The sequence below is a fragment of the Pogona vitticeps genome, chromosome 1 (assembly GCF_051106095.1).
Source record: "Pogona vitticeps strain Pit_001003342236 chromosome 1, PviZW2.1, whole genome shotgun sequence".
In the NCBI taxonomy this organism is placed as follows: domain Eukaryota; kingdom Metazoa; phylum Chordata; class Lepidosauria; order Squamata; family Agamidae; genus Pogona; species Pogona vitticeps.
The window spans coordinates 333,067,789-333,091,936 of record NC_135783.1 but is presented as its reverse complement, the minus strand read 5'-3'; the positions used below and the strand labels follow the sequence as shown (position 1 = coordinate 333,091,936).

General features: G+C 41.5%; 2 protein-coding genes across 2 annotated transcripts; both read left to right on the top strand.

Moving 5' to 3' along the window:
- Positions 1 to 1,620: 1,620 nt before the first annotated feature.
- LOC144587350 (kallistatin-like) lies at positions 1,621 to 2,235 on the top strand. Its single transcript, XM_078387537.1, has one exon. It carries the CDS (start codon positions 1,621 to 1,623, stop codon positions 2,233 to 2,235), a length of 615 nt encoding a protein of 204 aa, XP_078243663.1.
- LOC110088620 (serine protease inhibitor 2.1-like) lies at positions 2,130 to 9,680 on the top strand. The gene is made up of 3 exons (XM_078383753.1): positions 2,130 to 4,265; positions 6,703 to 6,850; positions 8,760 to 9,680. Exons 1-3 carry the CDS (start codon positions 3,955 to 3,957, stop codon positions 8,961 to 8,963), a joined length of 663 nt encoding a protein of 220 aa, XP_078239879.1. The 5' UTR covers positions 2,130 to 3,954; the 3' UTR covers positions 8,964 to 9,680.
- Positions 9,681 to 24,148: the final 14,468 nt, after the last annotated feature.

The following is a 24,148-nucleotide window of genomic DNA, read 5'->3' as shown; positions in this document are numbered from 1 at the left end:
AAAGGGAAAAAGTTCCCTGGCCCCTATTTCAGCCTTTTGTTTCTGTTCATGGGGTATTCTTGGCAAAGATACTGGAGTGGCTTGCCAGCTCCTGCTCCAGGTGGATCATGTTTGACCTTTCCATCTTGGGTGTCCCTGCACTGCATAGCCCATAGCTTCTCTGAATTACTCAAGCCCCTTCGCCATGACAGGTCAGCAATCCATGAAGGGGAAGGAACACATATTTCTAGCAAATGTCACTTGCGCAATATTGTGACAGAATTGCATATTGTTGGAGAATATGATTGATTACTTGAAAAACCTGAAGAGGGGTTTCGCATTGCACTGGACTGAGGACTTTTCCTATAAAAACCCACTCTTTCCCTGTCAGAAAGAACAGCTCTCCCAGAATCAGTTCAACTCTGTTCAGTTGGTTCAAAGCTGTCTTGCGTTCCTCATCATCATTCTCTGATTGTGGGGTGAAGTCTGCTCCTCTGTACTGCCAAGAACAGGTAAGCAAAGTATCATGCTGTGTTTGTTATGAGCTTTGCTTCATGTTCCAATGTTCTGCTATTTTCATTGGGGAAAAGGTAAATGAACATGGCAGAAGTATAACTTGTCAGTGTCTTCCTTGGACATAGATATTCAAAAGGCTCTGATACAGTTTTCATTGGCTCAGAACTAAAAGGCAGGCTAAGGTTTGGACATGGCCTCAATATCTGATTGATAATTATTCTGATCATCCATGCTTTGAAATTCTACCCATCCATATGTACAATGTGATTCAAATAAATTGTGCTCTTTTTTTCTTAAAGATAAATTTCTTAGGTTTGAAGCCATTCGGCCATGTCATCTTACCTTGGACTGTTAGGCCGTTGCTGCCATTCCTGTACAGACATATCTTTTGTTGTTGTTGTTGTTGTTCTTAAAATAACGAAGCAAAGAGAGTGGAGGAATGACTGGAGAAACCTGTCAGCCAGAATCCCTGTGGGATGCGCAAGCTAGGCAGCAACTCAGAGGTCTTAGCTGAGGGAGAACCTACCAGATAATAATCCCAGCCAAAGGAGCAGAGCTGAAGCGACATGTACTACCATCATTTAGAGTTGTTACTAGATAGCTTAGTGAGTTGATTACCTTACTACAGAGTCAGAGACCAGGGATTTGACTCCGCACGGAGTCTCTTGTGTCCCTTGGGAAGAGCGCCCCCAGAAAAAAGGTCTGGTAATCCACAAGTGAATACTCTCTACTAAGAAAACCCTGCAAAGGGTTTCTACAAGCCAGAATTGATATAACGGCACATAATAATAGTTATTATCATCATCAAGGAGCTATGATGGTGAAAAGCACATGTCTGAACAATTTCCTCTCAAGTTCCTACACGTTGTTGGGGTACAAACATCACTTTTCAATTAGATTTAAAGTATGCTTCTGTTGCAGTTTCCATTTTGGTCCGCTCAGTTGAACTGGTCCCATAAGAGAACCTATGTAGTCAGGCCTTCAGAGAATGATACATGGAGAGAAATATCTCAAGAAAACGATACAGCCAGTGGCTCAGTTGAACAGAAGAGATACCTTGGATAAAGTCATGGAATTTTGCAATGTTTATCTTCCTTCTTTGCAGATTTCTTCCACAGGAACAAGATGTCCAATCTCCATTCATGGTGGCTTTTTGCTGGGCTCTTCGCTGTTGCCAACTGTGCAACTCAACCTGCCCAACAACAGAGCAATTTGCCTTATGTAAAGATAGCCCCTGGCAATGAGGATTTTGCCTTTCGATTTTACCATCAGATTGCTTCAGAGGAACCTGGGAAGAACATTTTCTTTTCTCCTGTCTGCATCTCTACTGCCTTTGCCTTCCTGTCACTGGGGGCTAAATCCACCACACTGAGTCAGCTTTTGGCAGGGCTTGGCTTTAACCAGAAGGGGATCAGTGAGGGAGATATACACAAAGGTTTTCAGAGTCTTCTCCAATCGCTAAACCGCCCAAAGGCTGGGTTTGAGCTGAGCCTTGGAAATGCTCTTTTCACGAATGATCAGTTCACACTCCTCAAGAAGTTCTTGACTGATGCCAAGAATTTTTATCAAGCTGATGCTCTTCCTACTAATTTCAAAAAACCCCAAGAAGCTGTAAAGCAGATCAATAACTACGTACAGAAGCAAACACATGGAAAAATAGTTGATGTAATCAAAGATCTTGATTCGTCAGTTCTCGCTGTCCTTGTAAACTATATTTATTTCAAAGGTAAGACAAATTGATAATTTCCTCAATTTTATGTATGGTTGTTAGTCCCCTTTAGAGGCCTACAATTTAAGCAATGGCTTTAGAGTTTCCATGCTCTGACAGACGTCTGGCCATGAAGTTAATGTTTGGTGCCTCAAAGGTTTTGGTGGTAATCTCCATTTTCTCTAATAAGAAAAACTGGTATAGAAACAGGCCTGAGGAATAGAAAAGGGTTTCCTAGAGCAGTGGTTCTTAACCTTTGTTACTCGGATGCTTTTGAACTGCAACTCCCAGAAACCCCAGTCAGGACAGCTGGTGGTGAAGGCTTCTGGGAGTTGCAGTCCAAAACTCCTGAGTAACCCAAGGTTAAGAACCAGTGTCCTAGAGAATCCCATTAGCTCATAAGATGCTGAATATACTCTCATGTGAGAAGTGGGAAGTAGTTCAGCAGAATGTCAGCCAACGCAATGAGCAGAAACCAACACCTTGGGCTCAAAACCTTCTAGTGAAGGCCTTTCTCCCTCATGAACCACATTTAGTTGTCTGTAAGGTGTTTGTCAGGTAGAACATCTGAAACAGAGGATTGTAAGATTTGTGATAAAAATCTGTTGAAGCTATGGTTGATAGCTGGCTGGCTGCTGCCACCAGGGGTGTTGACATGATCGCACCTAAACGACCTCTCCGGCGCAGAGATCACCCTTTGCCCTGCTTTAATCCAGAGCTGTGATCAATGAAGCAAAATAGGAGAAGGCTAGAGCACATACAAGGATGTGGCAGCCAAAACTGTGCTCACGACCTGGGGTTCAATCCCAGGTAGGTTGACTCAAGGTTGACTCAGCCTTCTGTCCTTCCGAGGTCGGTAAAATGAGTACCCAGCTTGCCGGGGGGGGGGGCAATGTGTAGCCTGCATAACTAGCTGGCCCTAAAGCATTTCCAACCCCTGCTAAACTGTGCCCATCTCCCCTCTCTGACACTAGAAAATCACACTCTTGTAATATCATGAGGATCTGCCACTGATCTCAAGTTTAGTCTCATTTTAGAGCATGATTATACTATGATAATAAATGCAGACTTGCATCAGGGGTTTTTAAATCCTTTTTACAATCACATGGCAGTCACATGGTTTTTGGGCCGTACATCCTCTTGGGATATCTTTCAATCTGTATTTAAACTGTGTTGTATATCAGTGGAGGAGGTACATGGGCTTTTAGAATCATTGCCTCCCTCCTTTCCTGCCCTTTTTTTAACCTTAGAGGTCATCATAGGTTAAAAAAGTCTTCCCCCAGTGGACGGATTAATCGCTTTTACATTAGTTCCTATGGGAACTAATGCTTTGAGATACAACCAGCGCGTTGAGATACAACCAAAAACAACTGGAACAGAGTGGTATAATATACCAGATGGGCGGGATATAAATCAAATAAGTAAATAAATATAAATAAATAAATTGCATTTCAGTGTATTCCTATAGGAAATGGTGCTTTTAGTTATGACCAACTTGAATTATGACCATCACCCCGGAACAAATTAAATTCGCAACTCAAGGCATCACTGTAATTCCAGTTACAGACAGCATTTCATGGAAGGCAGAGATGAAAACAAAACATGGCAAAATTTGGGATTTCGTATATTGCACATTATTATTCTATCGCTGAAAGCCATTAAGAAACATCCACAGTTTTAAAAGACCCAATACGGACTCCTGTTGCATTACTGAAATTTGGATATATGTGAAATGGTGATAAATTTCTAACATGCAAATATGTTCAATCCTCATGCTTTTCTCTTCATCAGCGCAGTGGGAAAGTCCTTTTAATCGTAACTATACTAAAAACAGTGATTTCTTTGTGGATGCGAAAACAAAGGTGCAAGTTCCCATGATGATCAACGATGACTATTATAATTATTACGAAGACAAGAAACTGTCCTGCCTGGTTGTCCAAGTTCCCTACAAGGGTAATGTGAAGGCCTTGTTCGTTCTCCCTGACCAAGGAAAACTGAAACAGGTGGAAGCTGCACTTGGGAAAGACGTGTTGCTAAAATGGGAACAATCGTTGGAAGTAGGGTAAGCTGGTGTGTTGTGGCTGATGGAGTGTTAAGACCTTAGTTGAGGGAACTTGGTTCCAACCTGTGCTCACAGCACAACTGTCATTCTACCATCTGCCATATCTTGGTCCCAGTGGTCCCCAACCTTGGGCTCCAGATGTTCTTGGACTACAACTCTCAGAAGCCTTCATCACCACTTCTTCTGGCCAGGATTTCTGGGAGTTGAAGTCCAATAACATTTGGAGGCCCAAGATTGGGGACCACTGTCATATACCACTTAGAGTTGCTATTCTGTAATGAAGTTAAATATTGGAGAGGGGACTGTCTTCCCAGTTCTGACCCCCACAGAAAGGTGGTGGAGTACCATAATTTTCTGTTTATAAGATGCTACTTTTTCCTAAAATCATTGCACTAAAAATCGAGGAAAGAACAAAACGGCACTTACCTTGCCTCTGCAAACAGGCTTCCTTCAGTCAGGAGGCTTAGCTTCCTCCAAACACGAGGCTTATGGAACTGATGTCAGCTGATGCTGAACAAACCAATTGGAAGACAATAGGGACTCCTCATGTCCAAGCATTCTGAGCCCAGAGGCTAAACACTCAAAGCTAAGTTTTCTTAAATTGGGGGTTAGAAGGGGTGGGATCTTATAAACAGGAGTGTGGTCCTGCTCTTGCATTTTTTTCTTTAATCTTCTGTTATTTCAAGTCATTCCTGCTTTCTGTCAGTAATATGGTTATCATCTGCACATCTTAAATTACTGATGTCCTCCTACCAGTTTTCATTCCTTCTTCATCAAAATCTAATCCAGATTACATTTTATTTCTTTTATTTTATTTAATATAGATATGTTGCCATTTTTACATGCTGTTAAGTTACCTTCAAGTCCTTTGATTACAATCTCAATTAATATACCATGGCTCAAATCCTGTACTGGCATACTAGGAAAATGCACTTGGCATAGCATAAAATTATGCCTGTGGTTTGCAGGAAGTTACGCCTAGGCGTTCTGTGTTGTTTGCCAGACTAAAAAAATGTTTGCAACTGTGCCTGCAGAAATGCTTGTTGGATTCTTGCTACATGAGAATGCAGTGACTTGTTACTCTGAAACCAGATTTCAAATGACCAAAATATTTGGCATAGTAACAGTAGACAATATTATGTTACTGTGTACCAGATTTGGTGATGCTATGGTCAAAGAGATTTAAAGGTATGGGGTTTTTAAAGCACCATGTTTCCCCGAAAATAAGACAGGGTTTTATATTAATTTTTGTTCCAAAAAACACATTAGGGCTCATTTTCAGGGGATTTTTTTTCGTGTACAGCAGTCTACATTTATGCAAATACAGTCATGTCATCTTCTTCTGGTTGCTGCACAATGGTGGAGAGTGAGGTTTCACTTTACTGGGACTTATTTTGGGGGTAGGGCTTATATTACGAGCATCCTGAAAAATCATACAAGGACTTATTTTCAGGGTAGGTCTTCTTTTCGGGAAAACAGGGTATACTGTAGGTAAAATATACCCCCTGTACAGACACTGGCAATCTTTTTTGTCAGCAGGTTTTAAACAGATGAAATAAACTGAAAAGTCCAGCTTGTGAGTCCCAAGGGGATTTCTAAACATTTGACCCTGCCAGTCAGGATACAATAAACTGACTCTCAGGAGGAGAACTCTTTAACTCACTTGTAGTAAACTCAGGCAATTGAAACTGGGAAAAGGATACTGTATCTGGTTGTAACAATATTTTAAAAATATATTTTAAAAAGGAATAGAAAACAAATATTCAGAAGCTCATTTAAGCTGTGAAATTACTGTTCTTCACACTGAACAGCAGCCCTGATAATTGCTTTGTGTTTTAATGAGAAGTGATTGACTGATGGGAAAAGGAGTCAACTTCTGAGATTTTCCCTTGCTTTGTATCACTTTGTGAATGGTAGTAAGCACAAGAGGGCATCCTGTAGACGAGTGGTTCTTAACCTTGGGTTACTCAGGTGTTTTTGAACTGCAACTCCCAGAAACGGCAGCCAGCACAGCTGGTGGTGAAGGCTTCTGGGAGTTGCAGTCCAAAAACACCTGAGTAACCCAAGGTTAAGAACCCACTGCTGTAGACCATTTTGACTGTAGCTATTGGTGTTGTCAACAAGCAGGCTGTCCTTTGCTATGTAAAGCTTGGCATCCATTTCCAGCTGGCAACTCAAGGACAATATTCTGCAGTCAGACTTTTTCCTGATGTTTTGAATTGTGGATGTTAAAACACAATAACAAAATAAAGGATTTTTGACTAACTGAAAATAATGTCTATCTTGGAGTTTACTGTGCAACAAAGTGAAGGAGATATAGTTATGCAACAGGAGTATGACCACTTTGTCTTATATACACCATTCTAGAGGAGGGCAGAGGAATGTACAGCTGAGGAGTCATAGAATAACGCCATTCTTCTGTTTCTTTTTCCAACAGGAAACTAGCCCTCTTTCTTCCAAGGTTTTCCATGTCTACTAGTTATGATGTTAAAAAGATATTAAATAAATTGGGAGTTACTGACGTATTTACAGACCGTGCTGACCTATCCGGTATTACTGGAGCACGTAACCTCAGGGTTTCAAAGGTATGCTTTCCTAAAGTAATTGTGCTGCAACAATGAAATCAAACACTGTCGTGTTATTTTGGGGACAAGTACATCCTTGTTTCAAGATACCCAAACATGTAGTGCAGGAGATAGAGGATCTGCATAAATTCCTGAGTGCTTCTCTGCATAGATAGATATTCTCCATATATGGGGGAAATGTGACAATGTTTTCCAAACAGACATGCCATAATAGACATTTGTGCAATTTTGTATATATGAAAGTACATTTGAAGTACACATGAGTGTACACATTCTGTACAGAGGTCATCATTTCATATAAGAAAGACTGTTGTATGTGCAGCAGCTGTAAGAAAGCATCTGCCTCGGCAGTGACACTTAGGCATTCTCTTGCCCAAACTTATCCAGCCTCACCCTATTCAGACATCCAAAGAAAGGTAGATATACAACATCCCATGAGTTGATCCAGGCATTCAGGAGTGGGCTAACCTGAACTCCTTTGTAATATTTAGAACATTGGCATTGCAGGGATCCTTTAGATCCTTTGGCATTGCCGGGAGAGCTGTAGACTGAAATTGAGAGCTTCTGCTATGTGTGGGGGCTCTCTAACATCTACTTTGGTTTGGGCATGTCGTGAGAATGGTTGACGGTCGGATTCCAAAAGATCTCCTGTATGGAGAATTAGTGCAGGGAAAGTGCCCCAGAGGGAGACCACAGCTGCGATACAAAGATATCTGCAAGCGGGATCTGAAGGCCTTAGGAATGGACCTCAACAGATGGGAAAACTTGACACCTGAGCATTCAGCATGGAGGCAGCCGATGCAGCATGGCCTCTTCCAACTTGAAGAGACACTTGTTCAGCAGGGAAAGGCAAAGAGGCAGTCCCGAAACCAGGAAAACCAGAGAGCTGGAGAGGGGACAGATTGTATTTGTCTTCAGTGTGGAAGGGATTGTCACTCTCAAATTGACGTTCTCAGCCACACTAGGCGCTGTTCCAAGTCCTCCATACAGAGCACGTTACCATAGTCTCTCGAGACTGAAGGATGCCTACTAACTCCTTGGAAACTGAGACTCTGAAAGATCAGGATGTCCAATCATGATACTCTCCATTTTCATTCATCCACAACCAAGAAAGGTTTCTCAGCTCACCAAAACCCTTGCAGAAAAACTCTCATTCATGCAGAAGAGTGAAAAGGACAAGGTTGTGGTATCAGCAGCACAGAGAAGAAAGGATTTATGCAAAATGTAAAGAATTTTTTTGTGAAGGAGGAAAAAATGACTCCATTTTCTACAAAATCAATGCCAAAAGGGGGGAAATAAACAAAAGCCTTTGTCACCGCCAAAGTCCCCTGCAAAACAAGTATTATTTTTAGTAATTAACACCAGTAATAGTTATTTTTGACATTTCTCAGGCTGCTTCAACAGCTTTGAGGGGAACATTAGGAGAATTAAGGAGAACAAAGGAGGACCTATGCAAAAACAATTTTGGATTTTCAAGTCTTTCTTTCGAAGGCTTGAAAACATTTCAAGGTACCTTATGCACTACAAGAGCATTGTATACAGAAAGGCAAGATAACTTTCAATCCATGACTGAAGTGGGGAGTGTATGGTACTAAGGAGATCAGACAACACTGAGACAGGACAGCATTATGAGATTGGGCCAAATATGTTATGCTGTTGTTATGTGCCGTAAAGTCGGAACTGACTTTATAGAGATGCTAAAATAGGCTCTCAAAGTAAGCTTGATAGTTAAGGAGTGTTTTTACCAATTTCATACCCCCAGTGCCTTTCTATGACTGAATGGGGACGTGAAACCAGGCTTCCTAAGTCCACGAACATCACTCTGTCCACTACATTACTAGACCAGATCTAGCTTGTATAATAAATACCAGGTTACTCTCCTATAATAATTTTTTTCCTTTCCTTGCAGACAATTCACAAAGCTTTTCTAAATGTCCGTGAGAATGGCACTGAAGCTGCAGCTGCCGCAGTGCTTCAGATTGGCGACCGTTTCGGCGTTATCACAGTAAAATTCAACAGGCCATTCGTCTTCCTGATAGTTGATTATCAGTCTAAGACTATCTTATTCATGGCAAGAGTGAATAATCCAAGCGTGGAGCAGTCACAAAATTAGTGGCTTTGTTGCAGTACTGGCAGCTCAATGCTACCCAAATAAACCGCATGTTTCAAAAGGTGCTTATGGGTCAGTTGCTTGAACGGCATCAGGAATTGCCAAATTAAACATATAAAAATTAAAGTGCATGTTATGTTTTTTTCTTCACATGTTTAAAATCAGATATATGTATTTGTCACCACAGTATTATGAACTGCTGGATAGCTCAGTAGCTTAGGTCTCTGGCTGCAGAGCCCGAGATGGGGAGGTCAATTCCCCACTATGCCTCCTTGAGAGGGGCTGGACTTGATAGGGTCCCTTCCAGCTTTGCAGTTTAAAGGTTATTATTATTCAGAGGTTATTATGTATTTGTTCTAAATACAAAGGGCATCTTGCAACATATTGTACCCAAACTTTATTCCAATATAAATTTTCATTCAATGGAAGGTGTAAACAAACCTCCTAGGTTTTCTAAGCATAAAATATTCAGGGTGGTTTACCAGCCCCTCCGTCCCTTGGTGCTCTGACACCCCATAACTTGCCAAAGACCACACAGGTTGCAGGGGACATAAACCCTATCAGCAACACACACTCAAGGGGTCTTGGTTGGCCCCTTTCTGCAAAGCACAGTAGGGATTTCAGCTCCCTGACTGAGACTCCAAAGCTGCAGGTCCGAGAACAATGACTGGAATTTGCTTAATGAGCAATATGCATTGTGTACTAGCAGCTAACTTACCACTGAAATGATGGTTGAAAGTCTGATCGCCAGGAAGACAGGCAAACATTCACACTAGTTAGCATTTGATGAACAAGAACTGTTTGTTTCCTCTACTTACTTGAGCAGGTCAGCACAAACAGATAGGATGTCTCAGCACGATACTCCTCCCTTACTCACATGCCAGTGAATGCTCCCCAGATCAGCCTATTTTCTATGCTGAGTCCCTTTAATATCTCCCCAGGGGTTATACATTTTTATTTTGTTCTCACACATGAGATAAACCACTTCAAAAGTTTTCTCCCTTTGGTTGAGATTAATCATATTGCTGTGCTTTTTTGTTCTCATTTCATAGCATTTTTCTATTAAAATGATGTGGCTATGCAACAGAAAAGGTAGTATTTTGCACTGAAAATCTGAGTTTTGCACATTTGTTGCACGAAAATATAACTTTTTTGTTGATAATGCTGTTGACAGATATCACTGGTGTTTTTATTGTTGTGGAGTAGAGCAGAAGCTGACTTTTTTTTAAATGGGTTTTGTCAAGACACCCTCATCAAAAGTCTGAAAAGATTATGAATATTCATTACCTCTTTTATTTATTTCAAGAAGTCAGCTTTGGACTGACAACTTTCCTGCCTTCTAACTATTAAATCACAGAGGTCCTGATGCAGACTGCACATAAACAAATCACAACTCATGAGAAACAAATGTCTACAGTGGTGTCTTGACTTACGAATTTAATTGGTTTCAGAACTCTGGTCGTAACTCAAAATGGTCATAGGTTGGGACGTTTGTAAGATGAGGCACCACTGTACTATCATCCTTGCAGATTAGGAAATGCCATGCCCGTTGCTAAGGCGAGGAAGAAAAGGTACACTTCAGAGAATAAACTAATTTTGATTACTTTGTTCACTGTGCACTTTGCCTTATTGAGGCTGCACCCACATTGCAATATGCTCCTCCAATTACTCCAGGTGTTGTTGTTTTTTGTTTAGTCGTGTCCAATTCTTCATGACCCCATGGACCAGAGCATGCCAGGCCCTCCTGTCTTCCAATGCCTCCCGGAGTTGGGTCAAATTCATGTTAGTAGCTTTGGTGATGCTGTCCAACCACCTCATCCTCTGTCGCCTCCTTCTCTTCTTGCCTTCACACTTTCCCAACATCACGATCTTTTCTAGGGCGTCTTCTCTTCTCATGACATTGCCAAAGTATTTGAGCCTCAGCTTCAGGATCTGTCCTTCCAGTGAACACTCAGGGTTGATTTCCTTTAGAATGGATAGGTTTGTTCTCCTTGCAGTCCAGGGGACTCTCAAGAGCCTCCTCCAGCACCACAATTCAAAAGCATCAATTCTTCGGTGGTCAGCTTTCTTTATGGTACAGCTCTCGCTTCCATACATCACTACAGGAAAAACCATAGCTTTGACTATGTGGGCCTTTGTCGGCAAGGTGATGTCTCTGCTTTTTAAAATGCTGTCAAGTTTTGTCATCACTTTCCTCCCAAGAAGCAGGCGTCTTTTAATTTTGTGGCTGCTGTCACCATCTGCAGTGATCGTGGAACCCAAGAAAGTAAAATCTGTCACTGCTTCCTTATCTTCCCCTTCTATTTGCCAGGAGGTGATGGGACCAGTGTCCATGATCTTAGTTTTTTTCAATGTTGAGCCTTAGGCCATTTTGTGCTCTCCTCTTTCACCCTCATTAAGAGGTTCTTTAAGTCCTCCTCACTTCCTGCCATCAGAGTGGTATCATCTGCATATCAGAGGTTGTTGATATTTCTTGTGGCAATCTTAATTCCGGTTTGGGATTCCTCCAGTCTGGCCTTTCACATGATGTATTCTGCATATAGGTTAAATAAGCTGGGGGACAATATGAATTTGACCCAACTCCAGGAGGCAGTGGAAGACAGGTGGGCCTGGCGTGCTCAGGTCCATGGGGTCACAAAGAGTCAGACACGACTAAACGACTAAACAACAACAACAAAGTTGTACTGGGATGTCATTCCAAGGAGGAAAAAGGAGCAAAACTGGAATATGTTAACCCTGTCCACTATTGACTGTGGTTTCCCTTCCATTGTCTAGCATATCCATGACTGAGGCTTGGAAGGGTAGTTAGAAAGAAACTAGAAAAGATCCCTAACTAAAACTGGAAACCAAGGTTAAAATCATGTGGATTGTACCACAGTATGGTGGTACAATCCACAGATACATTCAAAATGTAATCTTGGAGGAGAGTTTTTTGGCTGCCAGGGATTGCCAGAGAAACCAATAAAGGTTGTTTTGTTTGTTCAGTCGTTTAGTCGTGTCCGACTATTCATGACCCCATGGACCAGAGCACGCCAGGCCCTCCTATCTTCCACCGCCTCCCAGAGTTGTGTCAAATTCATGTTGGTTGCTTCGATGACACTGTCCAACCATCTCATCCTCGGTCGTCCCCTTCTCCTCTTGCCTTCACACTTTCCCAACATCAAAGTCTTTTCCAAGGAGTCTTCTCTTCTCATGAGATGGCCAAAGTATTGGAGCCTCAGCTTCAGGATCTGTCCTTCCAATGAGCACTCGGGGTTGATTTCCTTTAGAATTGATAGGTTTGTTCTCTTTGCAGTCCAGGGAACTCTCAAGAGTCTCCTCCAGCACCACAATTCAAAGGCATCAATTCTTCGGCGGTCAGCTTTCTTTATGGTCCAGCTCTCACTTCCATACAACACTACAGGAAAAACCATAGCTTTGACTATTCGGACTTTTGTTGGCAAGGTGATGTCTCTGCTTTTTAAGATGCTGTCAAGGTTTGTCATCGCTTTCCTCCCAAGAAGCAGGCGTCTTTTAATTTCAGGGCTGCTGTCTCCATCTGCAGTGATCATGGAGCCCAAGAAAGTAAAATCTGTCACTGCCTCCATATCTTCCCCTTCTATTTCCCAGGAGGTGATGGGACCAGTGGCCATGATCTTAGTTTTTTTGATGTTGAGTTTCAGACCGTTTTTTGCACTTTCGTCTTTCACCCTCATTACAAGGTTCTTTAGTTCCTCCTCACTTTCCGCCATCAGAGTGGTATCATCTGCATATCGGAGGTTGTTGATATTTCTTCCGGCAATCTTAATTCCAGTTTGGGATTCCTATAGTCCAGCCTTCCGCATGATGTATTCTGCATATAAGTTAAATAAGCAGGGTGACAATGTACAGCCTTGTCGTACTCCTTTCCCAATTTTGAACCAATCCGTTGTTCCATATCCAGTTCTAACTGTTGCTTCCTGTCCCACATATAGGTTTCTCAGGAGATGGATAAGGTGGTCAGGCATGCCCATTTCTTTTAGGACTTGCCATAGTTTGCTGTGGTCCACACAGTCAAAGGCTTTTGCATAGTCAATGAAGCAGAAGTAGATGTTTTTCTGGAACTCTCTGGCTTTCTCCATAATCCAGCGCATGTTGGCAATTTGGTCTCGAGTTCCTCTGCCCCTTCGGAATCCCGCTTGTACTTCTGGGAGTTCTCGGTCCACATACTGCTGAAGCCTACCTTGTATGATTTTGAGCATAACGTTGCTGGTGTGTGAGATGAGTGCAATTGTCCGGTAGTTGGAGCATTCTTTGGCACTGCCCTTCTTTGGTATTCGGATGTAGACTGATCTTTTCCAGTCCTCTGGCCACTGTTGAGTTTTCCAAACTTGTTGGCATACTGAATGTAGCACCTTAACAGCATCATCCTTTAAGATTTTAAATAGTTCAACTGTAATGCCATCACTTCCACTGGCCTTGTTGTTAGCCAGGCTTTCTAAGGCCCACTTGACCTCACTCTCCAGGATGTCTGGCTCTAGGTCAGCAACTATATTGTCTGGGTTGTCCGGGATATCCAAAACTTTCTGATATAATTCCTCTGTGTATTCTTGCCACCTCTTCTTGATGTCTTCTGCTTCTGTGAGGTCCCTTCCATTTTTGTCTTTTATCATGTCCATCTTTGCACAAAATTTTCCTCTAATATCTCCAAATTTCTTGAACAGATCTCTGGTTTTTCCTTTTCTGTTATTTTCCTCTATTTCTTTGCATTGTTCATTTAAGAAGGCCCTCTTGTCTCTCCTTGCTATTCTTTGGAAGTCTGCATTCAATTTTCTGTAACTTTCCCTATCTCCCCTGCATTTTGTTTCCCTTCTCTTTTCTGCTATTTGTAAGGCCTCGTTGGACAGCCACTTTGCTTTCTTGCATTTCCTTTTCTTTGGGATGGTTTTTGTTGCTGCCTCCTGTACAATGTTACGAGCCTCTATCCAAAGTTCTTCAGGCACTCTGTCCACCAAATCTAGTTCCTTAAATCTGTTCTTCACTTCTACTGTGTATTCGTAAGGGATTTGGTTTAGATTATACCTGAGTGGCCCAGTGGTTTTTCCTACTCTTTTCAGTTTAAGCTTGCATTTTGCTATGAGAAGCTGATGATCAGAGTCACAATCAGTTCCAGGTCTTGTTTTTGCTGACTGTATAGAGCTTCTCCATCTTTGGCTGCAGAGAATATAGTCAATCTGATTTCGATGTTGCCCATCTGGTGATTTCCATGTGTAGAGTCACCTCTTGTGTTGTTGGAAAAGGGTGTTTGTGATGACCAGCTTGTTCTCTTGACAAAACTCTATTAGCCTTTGCCCTGCTTTGTTTTGAACTCCAAGGCCAAACTTCCCTGTTGTTCCTTTTATCTCTTGACTCCCTACCTTAGCATTCCAGTCCCCCAGAATGAGAAGAACATCCTTCTTCGGTGTCAGTTCTAGAAGGTGTTGTAAATCTTCATAAAATTGTTCAATTTCAGACTCCTCAGCAATGGAGGTTGGTGCATAAACTTGGATTATTGTGATGTTGAAAGGTCTGCCTTGGATACGTATTGACATCATTCTATCATTTTTGAGATTATATCCCATTACGGCTTTTCCCACTCTTTTGTTGACTATGAGGGCTACTCCATTCCTTCTACGGGATTCTTGCCCACAACAGTAGACATGATAATCATCTGAGTTGAAATCACCCATTCCCATCCATTTTAGTTCACTGATGCCCAGAATGTCGATGTTTATTCTTGCCATCTCCTGTTTGACCACCTCCAGCTTCCCAAGGTTCATAGATCTTACATTCCAGGTTCCTATGCAGTATTTTTCTTTCCAGCATTGGACTTTCCTTTCACTTCCAGGCACGTCCACAGCTGAGCGTCCTTTCGGCTTTGGCCCATCCACTTCATCAGCTCTGGAGCTACTTGTACTTGTCCTCCGCTCTTCCTCAGTAGCATGTTGGACGCCTTTTGACCTGAGGGTCCCATCTTCCAGCGTCATATCTTTTAGCCTTTTGTTTCTGCTCATGGGGCGTTCTTGGCAAAGATACTGGAGTGGAATTGCCGGTTCCTACCCCAGGTGGATTGCGTTTAGTCAGAACTCTCCACTATGACCTGTCCGTCTTGGGTGGCCCTGCATGGCATAGCCCATAGCTTCTCTGAGTTACTCAAGCCCACTCGCCACGACAAGGCAGCAATCCATGAAGGGGACCAATAAAGGTATTCTAGATTAAATCAAGCCCGAGCTTTTCAATCAAACCATCTTTCAGCAATTCTTACTTCTTTTCCTTGCAGGCTATACATACCACAAGCTGACTTAAACATGCATAAGTATGGCACTGAAGCTGCAGCTTCTACTGGCCTTCTCTTCACTGAATTTCATTCAACCAAAACTTCCTTCATAAGAGTACTCAACAAAGATACCATGACATTCACTGGAAATATTACAAATCCGACACAGTGCATTAATCACATGAACAACACGGACATACCGAAAGGTAAGGCCAATGTGAAAAGGTGCTTTGTTCCCAGTTGCTTTCTCTGTTCCATCTCCTGTATTCACAAATAAATAAAACATTCATGGGTTTACTGAGATATGTGGGACTACATGAAGCATAAGAGCCAGTTCAATGTAGTGGACAAGGAGGAAGTCGGTGTGATACAGTGAGAAGTGACCAGTTTTTCCACATTGCAATGACCAGTCAACCTGCTCTCTGCATCTCAACCCCCAGGAAACTAGCTAACAGCGAGGTGGTGATACAAGGCAAAGGTCAAGTCAATATCATTTTAGTTACCTTGAGAAAGGACAGATTGCTCTGACATTCTCAGAAGGGTGAGTATGGCCACAACAGTGACCCTCCTCATGGTAAGTGAGGCACAGGGCAAAACCATGCAGAACTGAATAAAAAGCAAACATGGTAACAAATAGATATCACATCCTTCTGGAAGTCATTGAAAAACAAAAAAGAGCATTCCCATTCCATAACAGACAGTTCCTCCGGCTTATGCAGGAAATTCTCAGCAAAAATAAACTGAAATGAAATGTACACTCATCCCTTATTCCCATGCATGGAACTACAACCGTAATATTTTCATGACAGCTTATGCCACCAGAAGGTCCTAAGAAAAAGATCATGCCACAATTCCTGTGTGTATAAAGGAGCAGGTCCATCTCTCCATTTAGTCCCTTGCTGTTGCATTGAATAACCACCCTATACCAGTGGTTCTCAACCTTGATTCCCCAGATATTTTTGGAGTAAAACTCCCAGAAATCTTCATCACTAGTTGATGTTGGCCAGAATTTCTGGAAGTTGTCATCTAAGAATATCCAGGGACTTAAGGTTGGGAACTACTGCTCTAGAGCTATGTTTCTTCCACAGTGGTCCAGGGATCTCCAGCAGTACCAAACCAGAATGAGTAGATCTTGCATCCTTCTGCTTTCTCTTGCATTTTTTTTAAAGCTGCAAGTTATTTTCATACTAAAGATGATGAAATTGAAGATTTTTTATATATTCATCAGAAGTGAATGGAAACATTTTTCCTTTTCTTCTAGAAATCTAAATTGTTTGAGCTATGTCCAGGTGTAACTCACTCTGATCTTCAGCTTGTGTACAAGGACCATGTCTCTTTTTTGTTTCTGACACAGCACGGACAGGACCACATTAAGCTTGTCTGACAAATCAGCATTAATGCAGAGGAGCCCATCCAAAATAAAGAGAGGTGGTAACATGAATCAGTTTTCAAACATTCAAACCCAGACTGAAGAGTAAAATGCAGAAAATCGCAGGTTCAGGTGGACTCCTATGTCTGTGTCAGATTCCCCTATATTCAGTTATTTTCATTCTCCAGTTTACTTCCATTTTGAACATACAAACATAGTCATCGTATTTTCCCATTACATATATTTTTTTCAAATAGAAAGCCAAGAAACAAAATTCTCACCCATCCCTAATCTTAGTTCACTCTTTTAGGTGGAACTCAGTACCCCTTGCAAGAGGAGGGGGATGAAATTGACAATGGCAGGAGAGACAGAGAATGCACTTTTGGTTTGAAGAAGCCATGAAGGAATGACAGCACTGGAATAATACCCTGCTTAGTACTCAGGATATGTTAAAAATGGTTGGGGGCATTGCTAACCCATATCAAAGCCAACCAGGGTCATTTTAACATTATGGTTTATGCCAGAAATTCTGGAGGCCCAGTCTACTTCCAGCATAGAGCAAGTAAACTGGGCCTCAGGTCTCCCAGATGCCTTGTCTTTCTCCTTTGGCTTGACCAAGGCCCTGTCAAGCACTGCAAAAACAGAGTCCTGAGCATGTGCACTCTAATGCATCAGTACATGGGGCTGGGCTATGCGAGGTACTTGGATGTACACCATGGAGGAAGAGGGAAAATAACATTAAAACGAAAACAGGTCTTCTACCTCACAGTGTCTGGAACAGCGCCTATTGAGTAAAGTGGAGAATTTATTCAGGGTAGCACCCCCTTCCCCGCTACTATAATGTGAGGAAATCTGAATTGTGGATCATTCTGCCACAATGAAATCACTGTGACAAGGAAATCAGCCATTTCCAAATACTATTAACATTATTATCTACATTTCAACTCTGCTTGTAATAGCCCAAATCCTGTGTGTTGTGTAGCAAATTACACTAGAGTAGGCCCATTAAATCAGTGGGGATTTAGAGAGTCACCACCATAAATTCCATTGATATACACACGGATCTACCCTAAGTGCAACTTATTTAGCATAGTAAGTTGCAGTTAGAGTAGGCTGAATTAAAACAATGGAATGTATGAGTTGACTCACTAAATCTGTATTAATTCACTCAACCTACTTTAATGTGATCTACTCTGCTAAGCAACAGGATTTTGGCCACTGTTTCTAAATAGCCTTGAATAGCAGTCAAGGACAAATCAGAAACATTTAAAACAGGTTACAAACAAGCTTAAAACACCAATAGCAATACAGCAGTTGAAATATGTTAGATTTAATGTAATATTAAGTATCAAACAGTTGTTAAAGGCCAGTTTTAAAAGATTCGGAGCCCACACCCTTTCGAAAAGCAGTAGGATTAGAAGAAGAATACAGCTCTCATGGAATTATATTCTACAACACTACAGAACAATAAACTAGACCAAAACTGAATACTGTAAATCAAATTGGAAGAGATGACATATTTGCTCAAGGCAGAAAATCTAGCCAGTGGCTAGTTTATTAAGTTTATTAACTGTACCTCTATGATTTTACACAGCTTGGTTCAAAGAAGAGGATTTTTTTAAAAGTGGGCTCGAATGTTATATAAAATTAAAATTTAAATAACTCCCAAATACAGTTTACAGCTCTTTACCAGATAAATTATCAGAAATCACTGCTAAAGGAAGTGCCTGCAACCCACAAGAGATCTTGGGCCATCTCTAAATATAAACTTCTTTCATATATGTCATTAGAATGATAGAAGTTGAGAATGCAGTTTTTGCTTTAACAGATTATTTTCAGAGGAAGGCAATGCCTAATTTCTACCTATGCTTGCTTCTTGCTGGGTTCTGGACTTTTGCCCAGTGTCTCCATGTGACTGCCCACCATGTAGGTGACAAAAATATCCCTCATCTGAAGATGACGCCGGGTAATGCTGACTTTGCTTTTAAATTCTACAAAGAGGCTGCTGCAGGGGCTGCCCAGAATAACGTATTTTTTTCTCCCCTGATCATTTCCGCTGCTTTTTTCATGCTGTCCCTGGGAGCAAAGTCCAACACACTGAGACAGCTTTTGTCAGGACTTGGTTTTAACCAGACAGACATCACTGAGCATGAAATACATGAAGGTTTCCACCATCTTCTCCGCATATTAAACAGTCCTGATGCTGAACATGAGCTGAACATTGGGAATGCCCTTTTCATTGATGAGAAGCTGAAACCCCTCAAGAAGTTCTTGGATGAAACCAAACATTTCTATATGTCTGATGTTTCTCATGTTAACTTGGAAGTTGTGTTAGTTAACTGTTGGATATTCCTCCAGGATATCCAACAGAACTTTGGTCATGAGGTTGTGTGTGTGTGTGTGTTTAGTCGTTTAGTCGTGTCTGACTCTTCGTGACCCCATGGACCAGAGCACGCCAGGCCATCCTGTCTTCTACTGCCTCCCGGAGTTGTGTCAGGTTCATGTTGGTTGCTTCGCAGACACTGTCCAGCCATCTCATCCTCGGTCGTCCCCTTCTCCTCTTGCCATCACACCTTCCTAACATCAGGGTTTTTTCCAAGGACTCTTTTCTTCTCATGAGATGGCCAAAGTACTGGAGCCTCAGCTTCAGGATCTATCCTTCCAGTGAGCACTCAGGGTTGATTTCCTTTAGAACTGATAGGTTTGTTCTCCTTGCAGTCCAGGGGATTCTCAAGAGCTCCTCCAGCACCACAATTCAAAGGCATCAATTCTTCGGCGGTCTGCTTTCTTTATGGTCCAGCTCTCACTTCCATACATCACAACAGGAAAAACCATAGCTTTGACTATTCAGACTTTTGTTGGCAAGGTGATGTCTCTGCTTTTCAAGATGCTGTCAAGATTTGTCATCGCTTTCCTCCCAAGAAGAAGGCGTCTTTTAATTTCAGGGCTGCTGTCTCCATCTGCAGTGATCATGGAGCCCAGGAAGATAAAATTTGACACTGCCTCCATATCTTCCCCTTCTGTTTCCCAGGAGGTGATGGGACCAGTGGCCATGATCTTAGTTTTTTTGATGTTGAGTTTCAGACCATTTTTTGCACTCTCCTCTTTCACCCTCATTACAAGGTTCTTTAATTCCTCCTCACTTTCTGCCATCAGAGTGGTATCATCTGCATATCGGAGGTTGTTGATATTTCTTCCGGCAATCTTAATTCTGGCTTGGGTTTCTTCCAGTCCAGCCTTCCGCATGATGTATTCTGCATATAAGTTAAATAAGCTGGGGGACAGTATACAGCCTTGCCGTACTCCTTTCCCAATTTTGAACCACTCAGTTGTTCCATGACCAGTTCTGACTGTTGCTTCCTGTCCCACATATAGGTTTCTCAGGAGACAGATAAAGTGGTCAGGCACTCCCATTTCTTTAAGAACTTGCCATAGTTTGCTGTGGTCCACACAGTCAAAGGCTTTCGCATAGTCAATGAAGCAGAAGTAGATATTTTTCTGGAACTCTCTGGCTTTCTCCATAATCCAGCGCAAGTTAGCAATTTGGTCTCAAGTTCCTCTGCTTCTTCGGAATCCAGCTTGTACTTCTGGGAGTTCTCGGTCCACATACTCCTGAAGCCTACCTTGGAGGATTTTGAGCATAACCTTGCTAGCGTGTGAAATGTGCAATTGTACGGTAGTTGGAGCATTCTTTGGCACTGCCTTTCTTTGGGATTGGGATGTAGACTGATCTTTTCCAATCCTCTGGCCACTGTTGAGTTTTCCAAACTTGCTGGCATATTGAATGTAGCACCTTAACAGCATCATCTTTCAAGATTTTAAATAGTTCAACTGGAATGCCATCACCTCCACTGGCCTTGTTGTTAGCCAGGCTTTCTAAGGCCCACTTGACTTCGCTCTCCAGGATGTCTGGCTCAAGGTCAGCAACTACATTGTCTGGGTTGTCCGGGATATCCACATCTTTCTGATATAATTCCTCTGTGCATTCTTGCCACCTCTTCTTGACGTCTTCTGCTTCTGTTAGGTCCCTCCCATTTTTGTCTTTTATCATGTTCATCTTTGCGCAAAATGTTCCTCTAATATCTCCAATTTTCCTGAACAGATCTCTGGTCTTTCCTTTTCTGTTATCTTCCTCTATTTCTTTGCATTGTTCATTTAAGAAGGCCCTCTTGTCTCTCCTTGCTATTCTTTGGAAGTCTGCATTCAATTTTCTGTAACTTTCCCTATCTCCCTTGCATTTTGCTTCCCTTCTCCTCTCTGCTATTTCTAAGGCCTCGTTGGACAGCCACTTTGCTTTCTTGCATTTCCTTTTCTTTGGGATGGTTTTCGTTGCTGCCTCCTGGACAAAGTTACGAGCCTCTATCCAAAGTTCTTCAGGCACTCTGTCCACCAAATCTAGTTCCTTAAATCTGTTCTTTACTTTCACTGTGTATTCATAAGGGATTTGGTTTAGATTATACCTGAGTGGCCCAGTGGTCATGAGGTTACGAGGGTTGAATTAAGGGCTCTGTGTTGCTTTTTCTTTGGGCCAGAGGTACTGCCCTCTTTAGGGTTCATCCTCCTCTACACTTTATCAGCAGAAAAAGAAAGAATGTTACACCCATTTTGCTTTTCTAGTAGAAGTTTTTGGGATGGTTGGCAATCTGAATTTACAAATCAGTCCAGATCCAAGTCATTGAGGCCATCACTATTAAAAACCAGCTGTTCATTTAATGTATAAAATATATTTCTATTGCTCTGACCAAAAATGACATTCTGGGTTCATTGCAATACTGTTTCAGGTATCTTCCAATCAATATATTAATGACAAGGAGGAAATGCAACTTTGGGTCAGGCTGGGATGAACAACAAAACCTGTGTAATATCTTGAGCATCTCAAAGAACAGTTTTTTGTTTTAAAAAAAGACAAAATAATATTCAAATTATGCTATATGGGAGCAGATAATTAAGAGCCCAATGGTGCAGTACTGCAGTCAAGCCTCTGCTCATGACGTGTAAATCGATCCCAATGGGTTCAGGTAGCTGGCACAAGGTTGACTCAGCCTTCCATTTTTCCAAGTTTGGTAAGCTGAGTAGCCAGCTTGCTGGAGGTGGGGGATGTTCCTTGAATAGTCATGTTGTAAATGGTCCAAAAAGTTCTCTATCACTATGGGGTTGTATATAAGTCAAAACAACAACAATAACAACAGTACTAAGATTTGGTTTGGAAATTGATGATTCAGGGGGGTGGGAAGCAAGGACATAATGAAATCTCTCAACATATAAAATGGATTCCTCTGCTCTAAAGGGTCACAGCGATCTCATACGATCAAATCTGGGCCAGTAACTGGTAATAATTTTTGCTTCCTTTCCTTGCAAGGTATTGTCCAAGTTTATATAAACGTCCATGAGAATGGCACTGAAGCTGCAGCCACCACTGTGCCATTCCATTGCTCCTGTGCTGAAATTCAACTCACCCTTCCTCATGGCAATAACTGAGAATGATTCCAAGTGCAACTTGTTCATGGGAAAAGTTAACAATCCTGCAGTGAATTAATCACACAACAAATGTGCTGCATCTATAAATGAATTAAATTCTGAAAGACTTACTGCAATCTAAAGCACTGTATGGTGTTTCCTTCTCTAGTGAGCAAATTTCAGATGAGAATATAATTCTCGTCATCAAAATATAAGTTGGTTCTTTTTATTGAGCAGCATTTAGTTGATACCCTGACTACATACAAGCATGATTTTTCTTTGAACAATTATATTAAAGTTGCTGCTGAACAGCAGATGTAATAACAAGGCAAAGCTCATACATTTCAGCACAACCCCTTCATTCATTTTGTAAGTGCTGTATTCTGCTGTGGTATACAAAATAAATAAAACCACAACTCTTGGTTTTAATTCAAATGCTGCTTGGAAATGAAGTGGCCACCATTGCAGATGAAGAACCATAGCTTTTGTATCTCCAATCACTTCATTAAACACAATAGACATCAGCTGAGTGGCAAATTATGTGCTTCTTTCTAAAGAAAGGAAAATTAGCAGCTATTTACTACCTGATTTTTAAAATTTCCCTATCTCATCTATACCCATTCAAAGCAACCTTAATCTTTAAGGCGCCACCATGTTTTTGTCTTCTTTTAACTTTTTAATTTTTTTAACCTAGATGATATAGTATGAGTGGTATGCAGGCATGTTGTCTTTTCAGCAACTACTCCTTTTTTTCCTCCTGCTCAAGCTGTAACTACAATGCAGTGTTTTTCATTTGTGCTTTTAAAAAAGTAATCACTCCATCTTTCTAGATCTTTTTCCAACAGGAGAATAAAGTTCTCCTTTTCAAGGTTGAGATACCTGGTAGCTATGCTGTTAAAGATATATTAGAAAGATGGTTGTTGTGGGTTTTTTTTGGCTGTTTGGCCGTGTTCTGGAGGTTTTTCTTCATAATGTTTCGCCTGTCTCTGTGGCTGGCATTTTCAGAGGACAAGAGCTAGAATTCTGTCTGTGTTCTAACTCCTGTCCTCTGAAGATGCCAGGCACAGAGACTGGTAAAACGTTAGGGGGGAAAAACCCTCCAGAACACAGCTAAACAGCTCAAAAAACCCACAACAACCATCAGATCCCGGCCATGAAAGCTTTCAGCATACCGGTATATATATTAGAAAGTTTGGGTGCTGATATATTCACAGATTTACTGGGAAGCCGGAGGGCCTGGTCACACAACCGAAAAAGCTGGGATCTGAGCAGCATTAAAAACCATGCTGAGGTTCATGTTCACACAATAAAACACAAAGTCCATATTTGTTTTCTCCTGACTTGTTTTATTTTCTTACGAAGTGAGTTAAAATAAATGGCCACCAGAGGACCATTTATTTTAACACACTATTTTCTTGACTTAAACCCACTGTGAACTGTACAGCTGGTTTTAAAAGGGAGCCTCTGCATACGTATCCAGTTTAAGAACATGAAATGAAAATATGTAGCTTCCCAAAATGGTACATTAACAGAACAAGATACACATTTTAATTGCTCAGTAGGAATGCAGGGAATGACTCAAAATCAAGTGTCTTGTGTTGGCTAAAATTAAAATGCTACATGGGGGGGGGGGTTTCAAGAAATTTAGATGGGCCCTCAGCTGAAACTTTTCAAAATGGAAAAGACCAAAGGCAAACTCCTGTCTGAAACTCAGGTGTACAATAAGGGTACAAGAAAAGTAGAAGGAAAGAAGTGTAATAAACCACCTTCCTCTCTCTTAGCTCTCCGCATCTGAAGAGCTGCAGTTTGAAGAAAAATAATATTTTCTACCTGTGCAACACTTCCATGTGATTAAAAAACCTGGATTTTGGGAGATCCAATTATGTGAACAGCATTTATGCTTCCACTTTCAAACTGCATGTGAGTGAAGGATGTGAGGCTAAAATACTCACTCATGTTTATGTTTACAATTTGATTGAACAATTGAGTAGAATAACAAAATTACAGAATGAAAAAGGGGAGTATCATTTTAAAGCAAATTACAGGTTTCTTCACAAACTGAAAGTATTCCCAGACTACAGAGGGGGG

What these genes read in the sequence shown, in the direction of transcription:
- LOC144587350 (XM_078387537.1), top strand. Translation starts at nt 1,621, where the DNA reads ATGTCCAATCTCCATTCATGGTGGCTTTTTGCTGGGCTCTTCGCTGTT.
- LOC110088620 (XM_078383753.1), top strand. Translation starts at nt 3,955, where the DNA reads ATGCAAATATGTTCAATCCTCATGCTTTTCTCTTCATCAGCGCAGTGG. An exon ending in GAACAATCGTTGGAAGTAGG is followed by an intron (nt 4,266 to 6,702) that starts GTAAGCTGGTGT and finishes TTTTTCCAACAG; the next exon opens with GAAACTAGCCCTCTTTCTTC. An exon ending in GTAACCTCAGGGTTTCAAAG is followed by an intron (nt 6,851 to 8,759) that starts GTATGCTTTCCT and finishes CTTTCCTTGCAG; the next exon opens with ACAATTCACAAAGCTTTTCT.